The 17215-nt window shown below is 44.6% G+C and overlaps 2 protein-coding genes across 3 annotated transcripts in view; one reads left to right on the top strand and one right to left on the bottom strand.

Moving 5' to 3' along the window:
• Positions 1–12553, bottom strand: part of RPS6KA3 (ribosomal protein S6 kinase A3) — a 139381-nt gene extending 126828 nt beyond the window's left edge. For both annotated transcript variants that reach the window (XM_045013097.1, XM_045013154.1), the window contains exons 1-2: positions 12240–12553; positions 788–844 (exon numbers count right to left, since the gene is read on the bottom strand). In XM_045013097.1, coding sequence (XP_044869032.1) covers positions 788–844; positions 12240–12311 — 129 coding nt within the window. In that variant the 5' untranslated portion in view covers positions 12312–12553. The remainder of the gene's footprint in view (positions 1–787; positions 845–12239) is intronic.
• LOC123368445 (zinc finger and SCAN domain-containing protein 29-like) lies at positions 11495–16736 on the top strand. The gene is made up of 3 exons (XM_045013266.1): positions 11495–11562; positions 14311–15258; positions 16208–16736. The coding sequence occupies exons 2-3, from the start codon at positions 14679–14681 to the stop codon at positions 16363–16365; spliced, it is 738 nt and encodes a 245-aa protein (XP_044869201.1). The 5' UTR covers positions 11495–11562; positions 14311–14678; the 3' UTR covers positions 16366–16736.
• Positions 16737–17215: the final 479 nt, after the last annotated feature.

The raw sequence follows: 17215 nt of genomic DNA, 5'->3' as shown, positions 1-17215 counted from the left end.
TGCAAATGCACTTAGAATGCAGACAAGGCCTGATAGTCACTTCTAGCCAAAAATAATCTGATCTCACATGCACATGTACATCAGTGGAATTTGTGTGGACCATCACTTGAATTTTTTGTTCGCAAACTGGATATTAACTGATGCTGTAATCTGCAGAGCGCCTACTAGCTCAATGTCATTCTCTGACACCATCAACATTCTTAACTACTGCACTGATAATCATTTTAGCAGAAAACAGCTGTTGTGCTTGATTCACTGACACTGGGTATAATGAGTAATGTATGGTGGATAGTTTTCAGAATTTCTCGGGTGACAGGTGAATTCCTGAATTCTATCTCCCTTTCTAAAGTCAACATCACCTTTGCCTCTGTCCAAAAGGGGGGGGAAAGAAATGCATCCCTTCCCTATTACCAAAAGCCACCTAGTACCAAATGCCACATCTGTGCCCTTCCCAGTTGTCAGAGCAACTGGTTTTCCCCTGACTTTTACAAGATACAGCTTTGTGCCTTTCACAGAGAAACCTGCATCACGCTAAAAATATAGTGAGCACTGTACAACAAGCTGAATTTAGTACTAAATAAACACAAGGGATACTGTACTGAACCAGTGGGTCAGCGATGAAGAGAGCTTTTCCTCAAAAATATAGATCCATGACAAACAATTTAGGTCTAATGAATACAGGGCTTAAACAATGAGAGTTATAGCCAGACCTTAGTCTTTGAGTGACCTATAACAATGTACCACAAAATAAAGCTATACATGCTTACATTTGAAATATTTTACTTACAGTTTGCTGATTAATGTCTTCTTCTCCCATAGGTTCATCCATAATTTGCTGCCCATTCTACAATAAACATAGCAAATAGCAAGTTATTAAACCGGTTGAATTCAGTTAAAAAGTAGAAAAACATTTCTTTGGGTGCTTACATGACTCCCATCACTATAGCATTATGAGTATGTTAGTCCCTAAAACACAGAAAAGTTCAACTGTGTGATACAAGGTGATCCCCCTTGCAAAAGGTAAGCATATTGTGAATAGCACAGAGCAACACCCAAACTTCAGTCCCCATATAGTATACCACTAGTCCAAATGAGTCCCACAATGGGAGTTATTCAGCAGAAATAAAACTCCTTTTCCCAAGACCAACCACATGTATCAAACCATTATCATCACTGTCAAAGATTCCACAAAATAACAATTATTGTTGCAGTTTAGATTGTAGTAATAAAAAACCACAAGCAGGAATGGATAAATTCATGTGTTTTTTTTTTTTTTAATGGGACAAATTATGGTCAGGCTTGAAGGTCATGGTCCTGCTTATTAACACTTCACACTTTCAAGAGCATATGCAACCAATTTATCTCTCTTTATATTAAGTGCAACACAGTTTTCATTATACTGCTGCTCATCTTGGTCACTGGACATAGTTAGAAAGGGGTTGATTCATTATTTTCAGTTCTCTTGTAGACAGCTCTAGTGTCTCTGTTACTTATGAAGCAGCAATAGATTGAAACTAAAAATGATTCTGTTGTTCAGAACTCTTTGACCAGCTGCAAAACCATCAAAAACATGTTATTTTATGCTGCTGGAGAAAGCCCAAAGCAGAAGCAGGTATTGGAGTTAAAGTGTGATAACTCCTCTTCCTTCAAAAAAAAAAAAAAAAAAAAGGTGAAGAATGAAGTGGCAGAGATCTCCTTCCTTTCCCCAATGCCACACAGCTGCCAGGATGCTTTGGAGGGGGTTAAGGAATTGAGGAGACCTTTCCTTTCACTGCTGCAGGAGGTTCTGAAAAGGGAAAATGACAGCGGGGCTAGAGAGATGCTTCAAACTTTGACAGACATCTATGCCACTCAAAGGCTGAAGATACAAGCTATCAAGCAGGATCCACCGACTGCCATCTACTAGAAATTCCAGTTCTCACTGTTCTGTTTTTCAGGGCTAAGTTTACCATTAGGATTATGATGCCAAACTTACTGATGGATCCTTTGCCTTATTTGTCTAGAACTTTTTCTGGCCATTAGATATAGTCCTTTATTCATAACACAAGAACTAGGGGTCACCAAACAAAATTAATAGGCAGCAGGTTTAAAACAAACAAAAGGAAGTATTTCTTCACACAATGCAGTGTCAATTTGTGGTACTCCTTGCCAAAGGATATTGTGAAGGCAAAGGCTATAACAGAAGGCCAAGACTATAACAGGGTTCCAAAAAGAAATTCATGCAGGATAGGTCCTTCAACGGCTATTAGCCAGGATGGGCAGGAATTGTGTCTCTAGCCTCTGTTTGCCAGAAGCTAGGAATGGGCGACAGCGGATGGATCACTTGATGATTACCTGTTTTGTTCATTCCCTCTGAACCACATGGCATGGGCCACGGTCGGAAGAGAAGATATTGGGCTTGATGGACCTTTGGTCTGACCACTTTGGTCTGGCCATTCGTATGTTCCCTCAACTAGCAAGCTGTTTAGTAGTTCTTTCAAGCATTACTCTGGATGAAATGTGTGTTGTGAGGACAATCTGCCTCTTATGAAGTTTCCCTTCTGGATTCTAGTATTTGATTATGCCAAACATAACGGGTCTTTGAGTCTCAGATGACCCTCTATTCTCTTAAGTTTCCCACTACATAACTTTGGCACAAAGACAGACACAATAGGTTAGATTTATGCCGTTCTCAACAAGGATGTGGAATGTCAGAACATGAAGCTGTGTGGACTCTATGAAATGGGTACAGCAGACCTGGTAGATACCCACAGATTTCATCAATGTATTCAGAGAATGTCAGTGTATTCGCTGTTTCCTAGGAGCCCTTCTCCAGTTATGTTAAGCAATTATCTGACCAAGATGATATGGGGTAATTATCTGAGATACTCTGCTGGTAAATTAATATTCATTTGATCAAACTGCTTGATAATTATCTACAAGTCATAGAATCACAGACTTTAAGGTCAGAAGGGACCATTATGATAGTCTAGTCTGACCTCCTGCATATCGCAGCCCACAGACTCTCACCCACCCACTCCTGTATCAAAGCCCTAACCTATGTCTGAGTTACTGAAGTCCTCAAATCGTGGTTTAAAGACCTCAAGGTGCAGAGAATCCTCCAGCAAGTGACCCGTGCCCCATGCTGCAGAGGAAGGCAAAAAACCCCCAGGGCCTCTGCCAATCTGCCCTGGAGGAAAATTCCTTCCCGACCTCAAATATGGTGATCAGCTAAACCCTGAGCATGTGGGCAAGAGTCACCAGCCAGATACCCAGGAAAGAATTCTCTATAGTAACTCAAATCCCACCACATCTAACATCCCATCACAGACCATTGGGCATATTTACCGCTAATAGTCAAAGACCAATTAATTGCCAAAATTAGGCTATCCCACCATACCATCCCCTTCATAAACTTATCAAGCTTTGTCTTGAAGCTAGATATGTCTTTTGCCCCCACTACTCCCCTTGGAAGGCTGTTCCAGAACTTCACTCCTCTGATGGTTAGAAACCTTTGTCTAATTTCAAGTCTAAACGTCCTGATGGCCAGTTTGTATCCATTTGTTCTTGTGTCCACATTGGTACTGATCTTAAATAATTTCTTTCCCTCCCTGGTATTTATTCCTCTGATATATTTGTAGAGAGCAATCATATCTCCCTTCAGCCTTCTTTTGGTTAGGCTAAACAAGCCAAGCTTTTTGAGTCTCCTTTCATAAGACAGGTTTTAAAACTCGTATCATCCTAGTAGCCCTTCTCTGTACCTGTTCCAGTTTGAATTCATCCTTCTTAAACATGGGAGACCAGAACTGCACACAATATTCCAGATGAGGTCTCACCAGTGCCTTGTATAATAGTACTAACACCGCCTTATCTCTACAGGAAATACCTCACCTGATGCACCCCAAGACTGCATTAGCTTTTTTCACAGCCATATCACATTGGCGGCTCATAGTCATCCTGTGATCAACCAATACTCTGAGTTCCTTCTCCTCCTCTGTTACTTCCAACTGATGCCTCCCCAGTTTATAACAAAAATTCTTGTTATTAATCCCTAAATGCATAATCTTGCACTTTTCACTATTAAATTTCATCCTATTACTCCAGTTTACAAGGTCATCCAGATCTTCTTGTATGACACCCCGGTCCTTTTTTGTATTGGCAATACCTCCCAGCTTCGTATCATTTGCAAACTTTATTAGCACATTCCCACTTTTTGTGCCAAGGTCAGTAATAAAAAGATTAAATAAGACTGGTCTCAAAACCGATCCCTGAGGAACTCCACTAATAACCTCCCTCCAGCCTCACAGTTCACCTTTCAGTACGACCCATCATAGTCTCCCCTTTAACCAGTTCCTTATCCACCTTTCAATTTTCATATTGATCCCCATCTTTTCCAATTTAGCTAATAATTCCCCATGTGGAACCGTAGCAAATGCCTTACTGAAATCGAAGTAAATTAGATCCACTGCATTTCCTTTGTCTAAAAAATCTGTTACTCTCTCAAAGAAGGAGATCAGGTTGGTTTGGCACGATCTACCTTTTGTAAAACCATGTATTTTGTCCCAATTCAATTCAATAATCTATTAGAAAACAGAAACTTAAAGGCAGTTTGAATAATTGTGGGGGGGGGGGTTGTTGTCTCTATGGACCATATTATTGCAAAGTAACACACACAATTGTAAAGCTTTTAAAAACATTAACAGCAGTAAGTAAACTGACAAAGCACACGGCTTACAACGGTGGGTATCCAACATAGGAAATGAGCATCTTCACAATTATCTGATTAACCTCTGTGGACAAACTGCTGAGACTGTGTCTGCTTCCCATATACTGCAAAACTTGACCTGTTTAAATAGCTGATTAAAACTCAATGACAATCTTTGCTGAGGTTTTTACTGTTTGTATGAAGAGGTGAAGGATTAAGTGCTAGGAGGCAAGCATGATTTTTAAAGTTTTTTGGGGATGCTCTCTTCTCAGGAAATCAAAATAGTGTCTCACAGAAGAGCTGAAAAAGGGTGAGGAATAAAAGGACACCCCTGAGAAGCTCAGCCCATCGCATGGATTTTGAAAAGCTGATCATTTACAGTTCTTGAAAGGGAGAGCTCCTAAAAATCAAGATGAGTGGGGAGCTCTTTTAGTCATGTTCTCATTATAATTATAGTCATTTGCTAATTCAGTCCTTTAAACTATGTTCTCCCTCCTTCCATTCCCTGGCCAGAGCATGAGCAAGCCATGGTATATGGTGCCAGCCTAGATTAAGATGCCAAGAGACAGGTTTGACCTAGAGAGAAAAACGTTCTGGGGCAGGGATTACCATATTGCCTTTTTGTTAATAAGAACTTCTAGGTAAGGCTCATCCCTCACACCAGGCTTGATGGGAAATATTTTACCTTTGTTTGCAGTTTCCACAAAGCCTATCTGGTGCAAGCGCCTAGAGAAAGAGAATATAGGTCAAAGAAGAGGTTTGTCTCCTTGCTGACCTGCTAGGACACAGAATGACTGAAATGTATGGTCTTTTTATTACCTTATTTTGATTTAAAAAACTAAAACATAAAATTAACAGCACACACTAAAGAGACTAAAAGCTGGCTAACTGGCCTAAAAATGTAACTATAACCAGGGAGTCACCGAGTGGCTGTGTTTCTAGTGGGGTCCTGCAGAGGTTGGTTCTTGGCCGTATGCTAGTTAACATTTTTATCAATTACCCGGGAGAAAATATAATATCACTAATAAAGCTGGCAGATGACACAAAAATTGGGGGAAAGGTAAATAATGAAGAGGACAGGTCACTAAGTCAGCAGTGACTCTGAAAAAGAATTGTGGGGCAGAGGGGAGTGAATAATTAGCTGAACATGAGCTCTCAGTGCGACATTGAGGCCAGAAGAGCTAATGTGATCCTGGGATCCACAAATAGGGAAATCTTGAGTAGGAGCAGAGAGGTTATTTCATCTCTGTATTTGGCACTGGTGCTACTGCTGCTGGAATACTGTGTCCAGTTCTGTAGCCATAATTTAAGAAGGATGCTGATAAACTGGACAGTGTTCACAGAAGAACCATGAGAATGATTAAAAGATTAGAAAACATGCCTTATAGTGATCGACTAAAGGAGCTCAATCTATTGATCTTAAAGAAAAGCTTAAGGAGTGACTTTATTACAGTCTTTAAACTACAATACCCACCTGGTGAAGTGAAGAAACAGATTGACAGAGCCAGAAGAGTACCCAGAAGTCATCTACTACAGGACGGGCTCAACAAAGAAAGTAACGGAATGTCCCTAGCCGTCACCTATAGCCCCCAACTAAAACCTCTCCAGCGCATGGTCAAGAATCTACAACCTATCCTGAAGGACGATCCCTCACTCTCACAGGCCTTGGGAGACAGGCCAGTCCTCGCTTACGGACAGCCCCTCAACCTGAAGCAAATACTCACCAGCAACTACACACCACACAACAAAAATACTAACCCAGGAACCAATCCCTGCAACAAACCCTGTTGCCAATCTGTCCGCATATCTATTCGAGGGAGAAAATCATAGGACCTAACCACATCAGCCATACCATCAGGGGCTCGTTCACCTGCACAAATTCGGATATAACGCAGTAAAGCAGCGCTTTAGGGGTGGGGGGGGGGAAGGGGCTGTGCGCTCTAGTGGATCAAAGCAAGTTCGATATAACACTGTTTCACCTATAATGTGGTAAGATTTTTTGGCTCCTGAGGACAATGTTATATTGGGGTAGAGGTGTATATGCCATCGTGTGCCAGCAATACCCCTCTGCCATGTACATTGGCCAAATTGGACAGTCTCTAGAGCTACTGTTAGGAAAGCTATGTATTCATCCTAGCCCATATGAGATAACAATCAGAATAATGTAGCTTTATAGTCCACTAAGAACAAAAAATAATGCTGCACACTATTGGAAAGCAGAGACTCTCAGACTTCAGTAGTATATTGTTTGTAGTTTTAAACAGCATGCAAATATGTCACTAACTCCTCAGTTGAACATTATAATTTTGTCACTAGCCCAGGGATACAGCAAATCTCAGGACTATAATTTTTCATCTCTGAAAGGGACACTGAAACAAGAACTAAGAAATGCAATCCAGTGTGATGGGGGTGGTGGCACGGAAGCCAGTGGGCTTCACACAATTGCTGACAGTAGAGGGAATGGTGAGACTCAGGAGTCTTGGGTCCCATTCCCGGCTCTGGAGAGAAGTGTTCTATAGTGGGTACAGATTATTCTGCCTGTTTTCCCCCCCAATCCCTTCTCACAGTCTCTGTCCCCCCTCCTGTCTCTTCACCACCCAAAGCTCCTCATCCCATTTCCTTTCTCATTTAGTCAGTTACAGTCTCCTTTTCCAGCCAGTCCCAGTTCCCCATTCAATCTGCCTTCCACTCCCGCATGGACTCCCAGTTCTAGTCTCTTAGGTACGTAGCTGTGATGAGAAATGTTACTTGCGCCCTAGGGCAGCAAAACAGTCACAAGTTTAGAGCTACCAATATGAAATCACTGGCAGTAAGTACTAAAAGGACGGCAGGTTTCGTATGTGTCATTCACATGGATATGACATGTTTTACTGATGTAATCATGAAAATCCATGAGCCTCTCCTGTACAGTAGTCTTTGAAATACAAGGTGTATTACATATTGTGGATAAGAATCAGATGAGAATGCTTTATTATAATAAAACTACACTAAAAAATTTCATTTGTCAAAAAATTACAAAAGTAAGCAAACGCCAAGCAATATTGCATTAGAATAGATAAATACTTTAGAAGAAGTGATAAAGAACTCTTTTGTGATTAAATTCTTCAGTACAATGGAGTGGTGGTAAAGAGTTGAGTAACTTTCAATATCCATTGATACATTCTGTTTAGACAACCATGCTTATGTTTTCAGTACTTCCTTCACTGTTTTTATTATGTAAAGGATTGTTGCAAATGTGTTATTTGTTCTTGTGGCTTATTCCCCAGAAGTATGTCATATTCCAAGGGCTGATATACAAAATAAGTACAGAAGTACGGTAATCACAACTGGAACATTATGACTGCAGGTGGCAAAGAACAGGTGCAATCTTGCCAACACTTATGCATTCACTTAACTTTCGACTTTGGGTCAACTACTCCTGTACTTAAAAGTTATGCATGTGTGTAAGTATTAGCAAGAATGGGGTCATAAGTACCAATGCCGCCCCTTGTTAGATATGTTTTTATGCATCAACATCACTCACTGACATTCCTCTTCATCCCAGTCATTTAAGTAGTAGTAATGTCCCACTGACTGCCACAAGAACAAGATAATCCTGAATTCAGCAGGTAAGTGAAAGAATGAGTATAAAATATCTTGCTTTTAAACAATCTCTACTTGTGATGGGCAAGACTTTCAAAACTAAGTGCTGAAAGTTAGGCTCCTAAACCCATTGCCCAATTTTAATGGGAGTCCATGGAAGTGCAACACTTTTGAAAAAACAGGCTGCTTGTTCAGGTGCTTAAATATAAATTTAGGAGCCTAACATTAAAAGACTTCAATATTTGAAACTCTTGGCCAACATGTCTTGTGCATGGTTACATAACATACAGTATATACTCAGCATGGGACATAGATGCTGATTAAGGATGTAGGGCAAGAACCTAATCTGATGTAAATCAGTATAGTTCCACTGGCTTTACTAGAGCTTGATTTACACTTTGGATATTCCCTCAAGCACTATATATAATATAACTTTCTTTTATGTAACATCATTAACACAAACTAGTCCAAAATGCTTTACATTACACTAATGCCCTGAGAGCTCATTCAGGATTTCTCTGTTTTTTTGGGTACTGTAGAAACATACAGTGAATCAAATGCCCTCTTGTTCAACTTTAATAATTGTATGGATTTATGTTTTTACCAGTTTGCTTGGCACTTCATTTCCCTCACAGAAAAAATATCTATCAACCCCCAACATTGGTATAACTTGAAGTAAAAACAAGGTTTGCTACAACAACTTATGATTTCCTTAGGGCTGCATTAAGTAGTAAGGCTATGTCTATACTGCCTCACAGTGTGGAGTACAGATGTGCGAACTGCAGAACACAGTGTTGCGACCTAACTGTTTGAAAGAGGACTATGTTAATGCAAACTATATACCTTTCAGTTCGCACCAGTTGCATCCACATGGGGCTGTTACATGGTAAAACTGTGGTGCACTCTGCAGTTCATACCTTCATGGTCTGCACTGCAGCATCACAGTGTGGACAAGTCCTTAGTGAATATCTATGGCAAACATAGTAAATGTACATGATTTACAAAAGCAGCAGATGACAGCCAACGTATAGCTATGGAGAAGAAGTCATAAAAGGACTCCATGAAGACACAGAGACCTCCCATAGGGATGTGACTGTAGTCAAGAGATTGCAGTGCTGCTAATAAGGCTAACTTGTGTAAATTAAATATATGGTTAAGTATTTAAGCGATTTGTTTAGGTACTTGATCTAAAAACTGACTATTTTTAAAGAGACAGCTTTCAGGCAAACAACCTTTCTATTCAACTCTATTTTCTTCTTTTGTGATCCGGCCAAAGGAGATAACAGAAGTTGGACACCTAACTGCCACCGAATTTTGACAGGCTTTGGGCTTTTTCTTCATACAGTAGAACCTCAGAGTTAGAGCCACCAGAGTTATGATATCGCAATGATATGAACTGACCCGTCAACCACAGAATTCATTTGAAACCGGAAGTATGCATTCAGGCAGCAGCAGAGACAAAAAAAAAGAAAAAAAATACAGTACTGTACTGTGTTAAACGTAAACTACTACTAAAAAGGGAAAGTTTAAAAAAAGATTTGACAAGGTACAAACACTGTTTCTATGCTTTGTTACATTTAAATTAAGATGGTCAAAAACAGCATTGTTCTTCTGCATAGTAAAGTTTCAAAGCTGTATTAAGTCAATGTTCACTTGTAAACTTTTGAAAGAACCATAACGCTTTGTTCAGAGTTACGAACAATCTCCATTCCCAAACCGTTTGTAACTCTGAGGTTCTACTGTAGTAACTTAGACTACTAAGTCTGTTCCAAAATAAATGTTTACTAACATAAACCAAAATACACAGAGGTACCTGTACAGTATGAACATTCACTAACAAAGCAGCAATGATTATCTGTGTCCTATCTAAGAAGTAAACCTGAAATAATTTGGGATTATACCCATATGTGAAGCACAGCATGGGCATAAGTATTTGTTAGGATTGGATTTTACACTGTAAACCCTTCAGGTAGGTTTAGTTATATATTTTTGTAGTGTTTCTACATAACTTAAATATCATATGATAATATAAGCACAGAACAGCCTTGTTTATATGCGTAACTTTTCTTTATTAAGTGACTGCATACATTTTGAAAATTTTTTTTAAAAGTCTCAAAACACAGTATTTTGAAGAATGAGAAATCAAGTGAATAATGGAAACTTACATATTTAGTAACACACATGCATCAACACAACATCTTTTAAATTTAGTATGTTGACTTCCTTATAAAGTATTCAGAGCATTTAGCTGCTACGTTTCCTAATTACAAAGAATATCCATAGCATGAAGAGGAAATTAAAGTGACACTGTTCGCATGATGTTAAAAATTCAGTCATGCTGGATAAGTCTCAGGAAGGAAAAATATTTGTCCTCCTAGAACAAGTGTTAAATTGCTCTTCTTAGTAATTATTCTCCTTTCCAAAATTATTTCACCTAGAACTACCATTCTGAAGATTAGTGAGAAAACTACTGTAAGAATGGTAGGTATTTTTAAATGATTGCGATATCAGAACTGCTTCACTGGAGGTCAAATTAATCTGCAGTCTCCTTTTAAGTGGCAGGTGGTCAGGACGCAAGTTTCTCAACGTTATTACAACTTTGAAAGCCTTTATTACCTGGTGTCCAAACCACATTAGCACACAGTTCTTTATTTAATGAAAACTGGAAGTGACTACAGCTCTAATCAATCATCCTCCCTACCCCCACACAAAGGGATCTGAATCTCCTCACCAGCACTTGGAACAACTCAGTCTAGTAACTAAAAATGCATATGGAACTGTGACACTGATGTCATACCACACCAACATCCTACTGTCCCCTCACTGCAAACAGCAGGAAACCACACTGCACAGCACTGCATGGATGTTCCCCAAAACTGGCCGAACAGCAAGTGTTACCAACATGAGGCAGCCCGGGTATCCTAACTGCTTGCGAAACAGCAAGAACTGCAGGCACAACCCAGCTCTACTTAGATAAAGACGTTTTGGGATGGGAGGGATGAGGGTCCTTTTCCAACAGCAAAGAAGTAAGAGAGGAAAAAAAACAAGGTTGTGGGGGACACACATTAAGTAAGGTGAAGCCAGGCTTCTTATACTCCTGCCTGGCCTGCCACAGGGTCATGCGGCTATACAGAGATGCCCTATTAGGAGCTAGTTTCCCTCAACTCTGTGTCCGCTGGCTGGGAAGTGCGTCTGGAGGAGGCTGGGCCATTCCGGCAAGAGGGAACTCGCGGTGACAGTAACCAGATACCGGAACGGAACAAAACCAGCCAAGTCGTTCAGCGGCGCAGAAGCAGGTTATTCTCCTCCCAGAGGGTGCAGGCCAACACCCCCCTCCTCCTCCGGAAGTGGTGGGGTCCCGGCCGATCCCCCTGCGTGGGGGTCGGTCACTACAGACAAGGCAGCCGAGACTCACTCGGGCCAGGGCGGGAGCGAGACACCAGGGCATAGCCCCGAGCAGCAGCAGTTGCTGCTGGGAGAGAGGAAAGTCCCGTGCGGCTCCCTCACCCTCCGGCCTCCGCCTGACCTATTGTCAGCGGGCAGCTCCCCACGCCGCAGCCCCCGCGGCCGAGCGGCCCGCGCACACCGCAAGGGGAAGTTTCCCGTAAACTTGGAGGCTGCGTGACACCTCGCTCGCCCAGCCCCGGGACCAGCGCGCTCCCCATCGTTACAGAGCCACCCTGGTGGGGGGAGGGGGGCCACGCGGGGCTCCCGGGACAGCGCGTCCCAGCCCGGGGCGGCCCGTAGTCCTGCAGGCCGGGGGTTACTTACAGCCCCTTCCCCACGGGGCCAGGAGTGCGGGGCAGGGGGCCGCGCGAGCCCCGCTTCCCCTCGGCTCGCCTGGCGCTCGCTGCCCACCGGGGCCGCTCTCAAGGGCAGGGCGCCCCCAGGGGAACGTGGGCTCGGGCTGCCGGAGCGCGGTGGAAGGAGGCGGTGGGGGGGTCCCCCCGCCCCCCCCGGCGGGACCCCGTACCTCGGTGCTGCTGTCGGCCGCGCTCTCCACAGCCATCTTCTGCCAGGGGTCCGCCAGCTGCGCTAGCGGCATCGTCCCGGCTCGGCGCCGCCGCCGCCGCGCTCCGCTTTCAGGCGCCCCCGCGGGGCGAGGGGGCAGGACCAGGGCAGGGCGCGGAGCCCTCGTGCGGGAGCGGTGCGGCGCCCCGGCCAGCGGAGGGCCCTGCCCGGCTCTGGCCGCCGCCGCCGCCTCCTCTCAGCCTCCCGCCCGGCGGAGCTACCCTGCCTCAGCGCCGCTCACTCCCCGCTTCCGCTCGCAACATGGCGCCCGGGCCATACCTGCCCGTCAAACCGAGGCAGCGCACGTCAGCAACTGGGGGCGGGGCCGAGCCAGCCAATCCCCGGCAGCCGCAGGTAGCTGGGGGCGGGGGAGCCGGGCGCGCGCGTGCAGGAGGTTGTGTGGCCAGGGCGGGCAGTAGCCCAGCAGGGGAGCTGCGGCGAGCGCGTCCTCAGGTTCGGTTCCTAGCTCCATGTAATACTCGGTGCTCTCACCCACGGGAATTGGGGGCCACAGTTCCCCATTACAGAGCCCTGGCTCCCACCTTGGGGCTGAGCACCGCCACTGGTTTTGGGAATCTTTGAGAACAAAGCAGCTGGGCATTTAGTTTGAAGGGGAAACTGAGGCACAGAGAGATGAAATGATTTGACTGGTCATACAGCAGAGCCAAGATTAGAAGGACGGTCTTTTGGGTTACAGTTCAGAGCCTTGGCCACTAGACAACACTGCCTCACAGGGGGATTTATATAAAAGGTGGTTAGGGAAAGAGTCTTTATTAATACTGTTATTTTAGCCTAGGAGGGGAAATGCAGAGAAGAGGGCTAATACAGCATAAATGTCCAAAATTAAAATACTCAAAGTGAGGACATGCAAAAAGTTACGGCTGTCACAGCAACATTAACTGAACTAAATTAAGCATAACCAAGTATTTTCATCTCCTGATTTTCTTCTTGTCCACCTTAATGTTGTATTTTTAACCCTAACTATTATATGTAACAGAAAGTATATCCATCTGGGCTAGTGTAGTATGCCAAAAGTTTAGAAACCAGACAATCTGCAAGCATCTGTATATTCTTACCACTGGCATTATAAGCTTTTGTCAGGCTTTTATCAACTTACTAGCTGCACTGAGGCTTTTCTGTCAATATTTGTCCTGGATGTCAGGTCTTTAGATCAACAAGTGGAGTTAAGGTTCTCACAACAAAGTTAAGTCCACCACCATCTGTAGTGCCCCTTGTCTACACTTGGACTCTTTGCACAATTTCTCCAGCACTGGTGCTAGCAAAATGAAAGTGCTAGCATACAGCAGTCACCACTATTTTTATTAACCCTAGGTTGGATGGCATGGTAAAAACACCTGTGGTGATGTAGCATTGGTGGCTTACATATCCTCGTGGTAAAGACAGCTACATTTGCTCTACACCAGTGGTCCCCAAACTGTGGGGTGCACCCCTCTAGGGGGACATGGAGGAATGTTTTTGGGGGGTGCAGCATGGCCCAGGCCAGCCCCCACAGGGGGCAGGGTGGGAGTGCCACTCAGCCTCACTTTGCCTCTAGCTCCTCTCCTGGCCCTGGGCCCATCTACAGCCCCGCTTCTGGCCACGGCCCCAGCTGCAGCTCTGGCCCCAGTCCCGACTGTGGCCCCGCTACCAGCCACGGCTCTGCTCCTGACCATGGCCTTGGACTCCTGATTGCGGCCCCGGCTCCTGGCACCACCACGGCCCCACTCCCAGTTCCTGGCCACATCCCACTCCTTGCTCCTGGCCCTGGCTCCTCACCACAGCTCCTGGAGGAGCACAGACCAGATAAGGGGCAGAGAGCACAAGCAAAAAAGTTTGGGGACCACTGCTCTATACCACTACTTTCAATGTTGCTATGCAAATAGTGCAAGAAGTCCTACTATAGAAAATCTATACTGTCAAATTCTCCTGAAGAACACATGTGTGTGGCTCAAAAGCTTGTCTCTCTCACCAACAGAAGTTGGTCCAATAAAAGATATTATCTGACCCACCTTGTCTCTCTAAACTCTCCTTAGACAGCTTGGAGGTTTAGACGATACAAACTAAGGCCTGGTCTACACTACACTACAAAGTTAGGGCAGCATATGCCATGTTAAGTCGAGTTAATAACGTATGAATCTACACTATCGAGTCCCTTCCACTGACGTAAAGGGCTTATAAAGTCGACTTCTGCACTCCACCCCTGCGAGAGGCATAGTGCTTCAGTCGACATCCACGCATCGACTCTGGGATAGTATAGACACTGCATTGTATAATTTGAATGAATTAGCCTCCAGAAGGTGTCCCACTGTGACCGCTCTGGCGAGGACTTTCAACTCCACTGCATTTCAGCCAGGTACACAGGAAACAGCCGCCCACCTGTTAAAGCCCCAGGAACTTTTGAATGTTCATTTCCTGTTTGATCGGTGTGGAGAGCTCATCAGCACAGCTGATCATGGATGTTCAAGGCCGCAAATGCGCTCAAGCATGGAGCACACAGGAGGTGGTGGATCTTATTGCTGTGTGGGGAGAAGAGTCTGTTCAGGCAGAGCTCCGAACCAGCAGAAGAAACACTGACATCTATGCCAAGATTGTGCAGGGCATGGGGGAGAAGGGCTATACCAGGGACCCACAGCAGTGCCGCCTGAAAATAAAGGAGCTTCGGCAAGCGTACCAGAAGACAAGGGAGGCGAACAGTCACTCTGGTTGTGAGCCGCAGACAAGCTGCTTCTATAAGGAGCTGCATGCGATTCTGGGTGGTGACCCCACCACTGCCCCAAAACGCTCTGTGGATACCTCTCAGGAGCCCTGGGTGACCTCAGGCAACAACAAGGAGGACATTGTTGACGAGGAGGAGGAGAATGCACGGCAGGCAAGCAGAAGATACATTCTCCCTGACAGCCAAGAACTTTTTTTGACTCTGGAGCCCATCCACTCACAGGACCAGTTGGTGGTGGAGCGTGATGCCAGGGAAGGCACCTCTGGTGAGTACACATTTTCAATCAAACTGTAGGGGTTACATGCTATTATTTTTAATGTTAAATCTGAATAAGAAAATTGGGATAGTGGTTATCAGTGGCCACTCCAGCTACACAGAGTGTGCTCTCTGAAAAAGACTGTCTATGTGCCTGGGGGTGGCCTGGGAATCCTCCATGGAGCTCTCTAGGAAGCTCTCCTGGAGGTACTCTGCAATCTTTTGCAGGAGGTTTCTGGGAAGGACTACCTTATTTCATCCACCATGGTAGGACACTTTCCTGTGCCACTCCAGTATTAACTCTTCTGGCATCATTGTGGCACACAGAATTGCAGCATAAGGACCAGGTCTGTACCCAGATACTTGCAGCATCTGCTCCCTTTCTGCCTCTGTTACCCTCAGGAAAGTGATATCGCATATGGTTACCTAGGGGAAACAGGGACAGTTTTAAATGCTAGCCCTTAAACCGCAAGCAATTTGATAAGTAATCCGCCCTTGCTTGATGAATTCTGGGTCACAAAACTATGCTTTCCCGAGAGTGCCCTGGTTGTGGTTGGAAGGGATCACCCCATATTGCAACCAGCATTTAAAGGAGTGAGGCAACGCTTCCTCTTCATATCTCTTCCACCCCAACATGGTGCCGCTTTTGTAACAATCAAACTATTTGCAGGGCTTTACTCTGGTGCCTGTCCTCAAGCACCATCCAGGTTGCTATAGGAAAGGGGGCTATGGTTGGAACCATTGATCCCAAAGCTGTCTAACAAAAGTTGCATCACAAGACCTCTCACCTATGCCTCGTAGCCTTACTCACCAGGGCTGTAGCAGCAAACCCACTCTTGCAGTAGACAGTGGTTCTGCTTACGTTGTGGCTTACAGGGAAGTGCATTGTTTCTTTTATGAAAAGATTTAACCTTGCACCAGACTGTCAATGCTACCCTTATGCTTTGTATTCTTTGCAGCTCAAACCTTGTCCGTAGGCACATCCTCCACACTGGGACAGAGACTTTCCCAGATTAGAAGGCGGAAAAAGAAGACTCAGGAGGACATGTTCAATGAGTTAATGCGGGCCTCCGAGAGTGACAAGATGGAGCTCAGCGCATGGAGGATTGCACAATAACCGCAAGGACAAAAGAGCATGCAGGGAACATGAGCGTGACATGCAGGATGAGATGGTGCAGATTATGAGGGAGCAAACAGACATGTTGAGGCATCTGGTTGAGGTTCAAGAAAGGCAACTGGATGCTAGAGTCCTGCTGCAACCTATGCTGAACCTGCTGCCATTGTCGCTAAGCTCCACATCCTCTTCTCCCAGATGTTGTAGGATGGTGGACGGGGAGGGGGAATCAGCTGAGGGAAGTTCGGCATCCCTTGCACTCAACTCCAGAGGAGAGTACAAGGACCAGAAAGTGCCCATTCTCACATCTTTGATTGTTATTGCAGTGCAACTGTTTCTCTCCTGCCTCCCCCACATTTTATCAGCCCTTTTGCCCCAGGTTATCTTACTTTTCTTTGCTGTCTCTCAGTGTTTGTGAACATAATAAAAATAAGTGGATTGAGGAGAAAAGGCTCTTTATTCATTCAGCACACTGTGGTTAGCGGGGGTGTAGTTTACAGGGGAGTACATGCAATGAAGGAGAGAGTTTGATAAGGAACAATACACATAAATGTCATATTACTGTGGGTCATTGATGAAACTAGTTTTCAAAGCCTCACGGAGATGCAGTGCACCTCGATGTACTCTTCTTATTGCCCTGGTGTCTGGCTGCTCAAAATTAGCTGCCAGGTGATTTGCCTCAAACCCCCACCCCATCAGAAACTTTTCTTCCTTTGTTTCACAGATATTATGGAGTGCACAGCATGCAGCAACAACAATGGGGATATTGCTTTCAAACTATGCCAGCGGGCTTTTAAGTGTCCAAAGGCACATTCCACCACCATTCTGCACTTGCTCAACCTATGGTTGAACT

Source organism: Mauremys mutica, chromosome 1 (assembly GCF_020497125.1).
Source record: "Mauremys mutica isolate MM-2020 ecotype Southern chromosome 1, ASM2049712v1, whole genome shotgun sequence".
NCBI classification, from domain to species: domain Eukaryota; kingdom Metazoa; phylum Chordata; order Testudines; family Geoemydidae; genus Mauremys; species Mauremys mutica.
Note: the sequence above shows the minus strand (reverse complement) of the source record. Positions and strands in the feature narration are given on the sequence as shown.

What these genes read in the sequence shown, in the direction of transcription:
- LOC123368445 (XM_045013266.1), top strand. Translation starts at nt 14,679, where the DNA reads ATGTTCATTTCCTGTTTGATCGGTGTGGAGAGCTCATCAGCACAGCTG. An exon ending in TGCCAGGGAAGGCACCTCTG is followed by an intron (nt 15,259 to 16,207) that starts GTGAGTACACAT and finishes TATTCTTTGCAG; the next exon opens with CTCAAACCTTGTCCGTAGGC.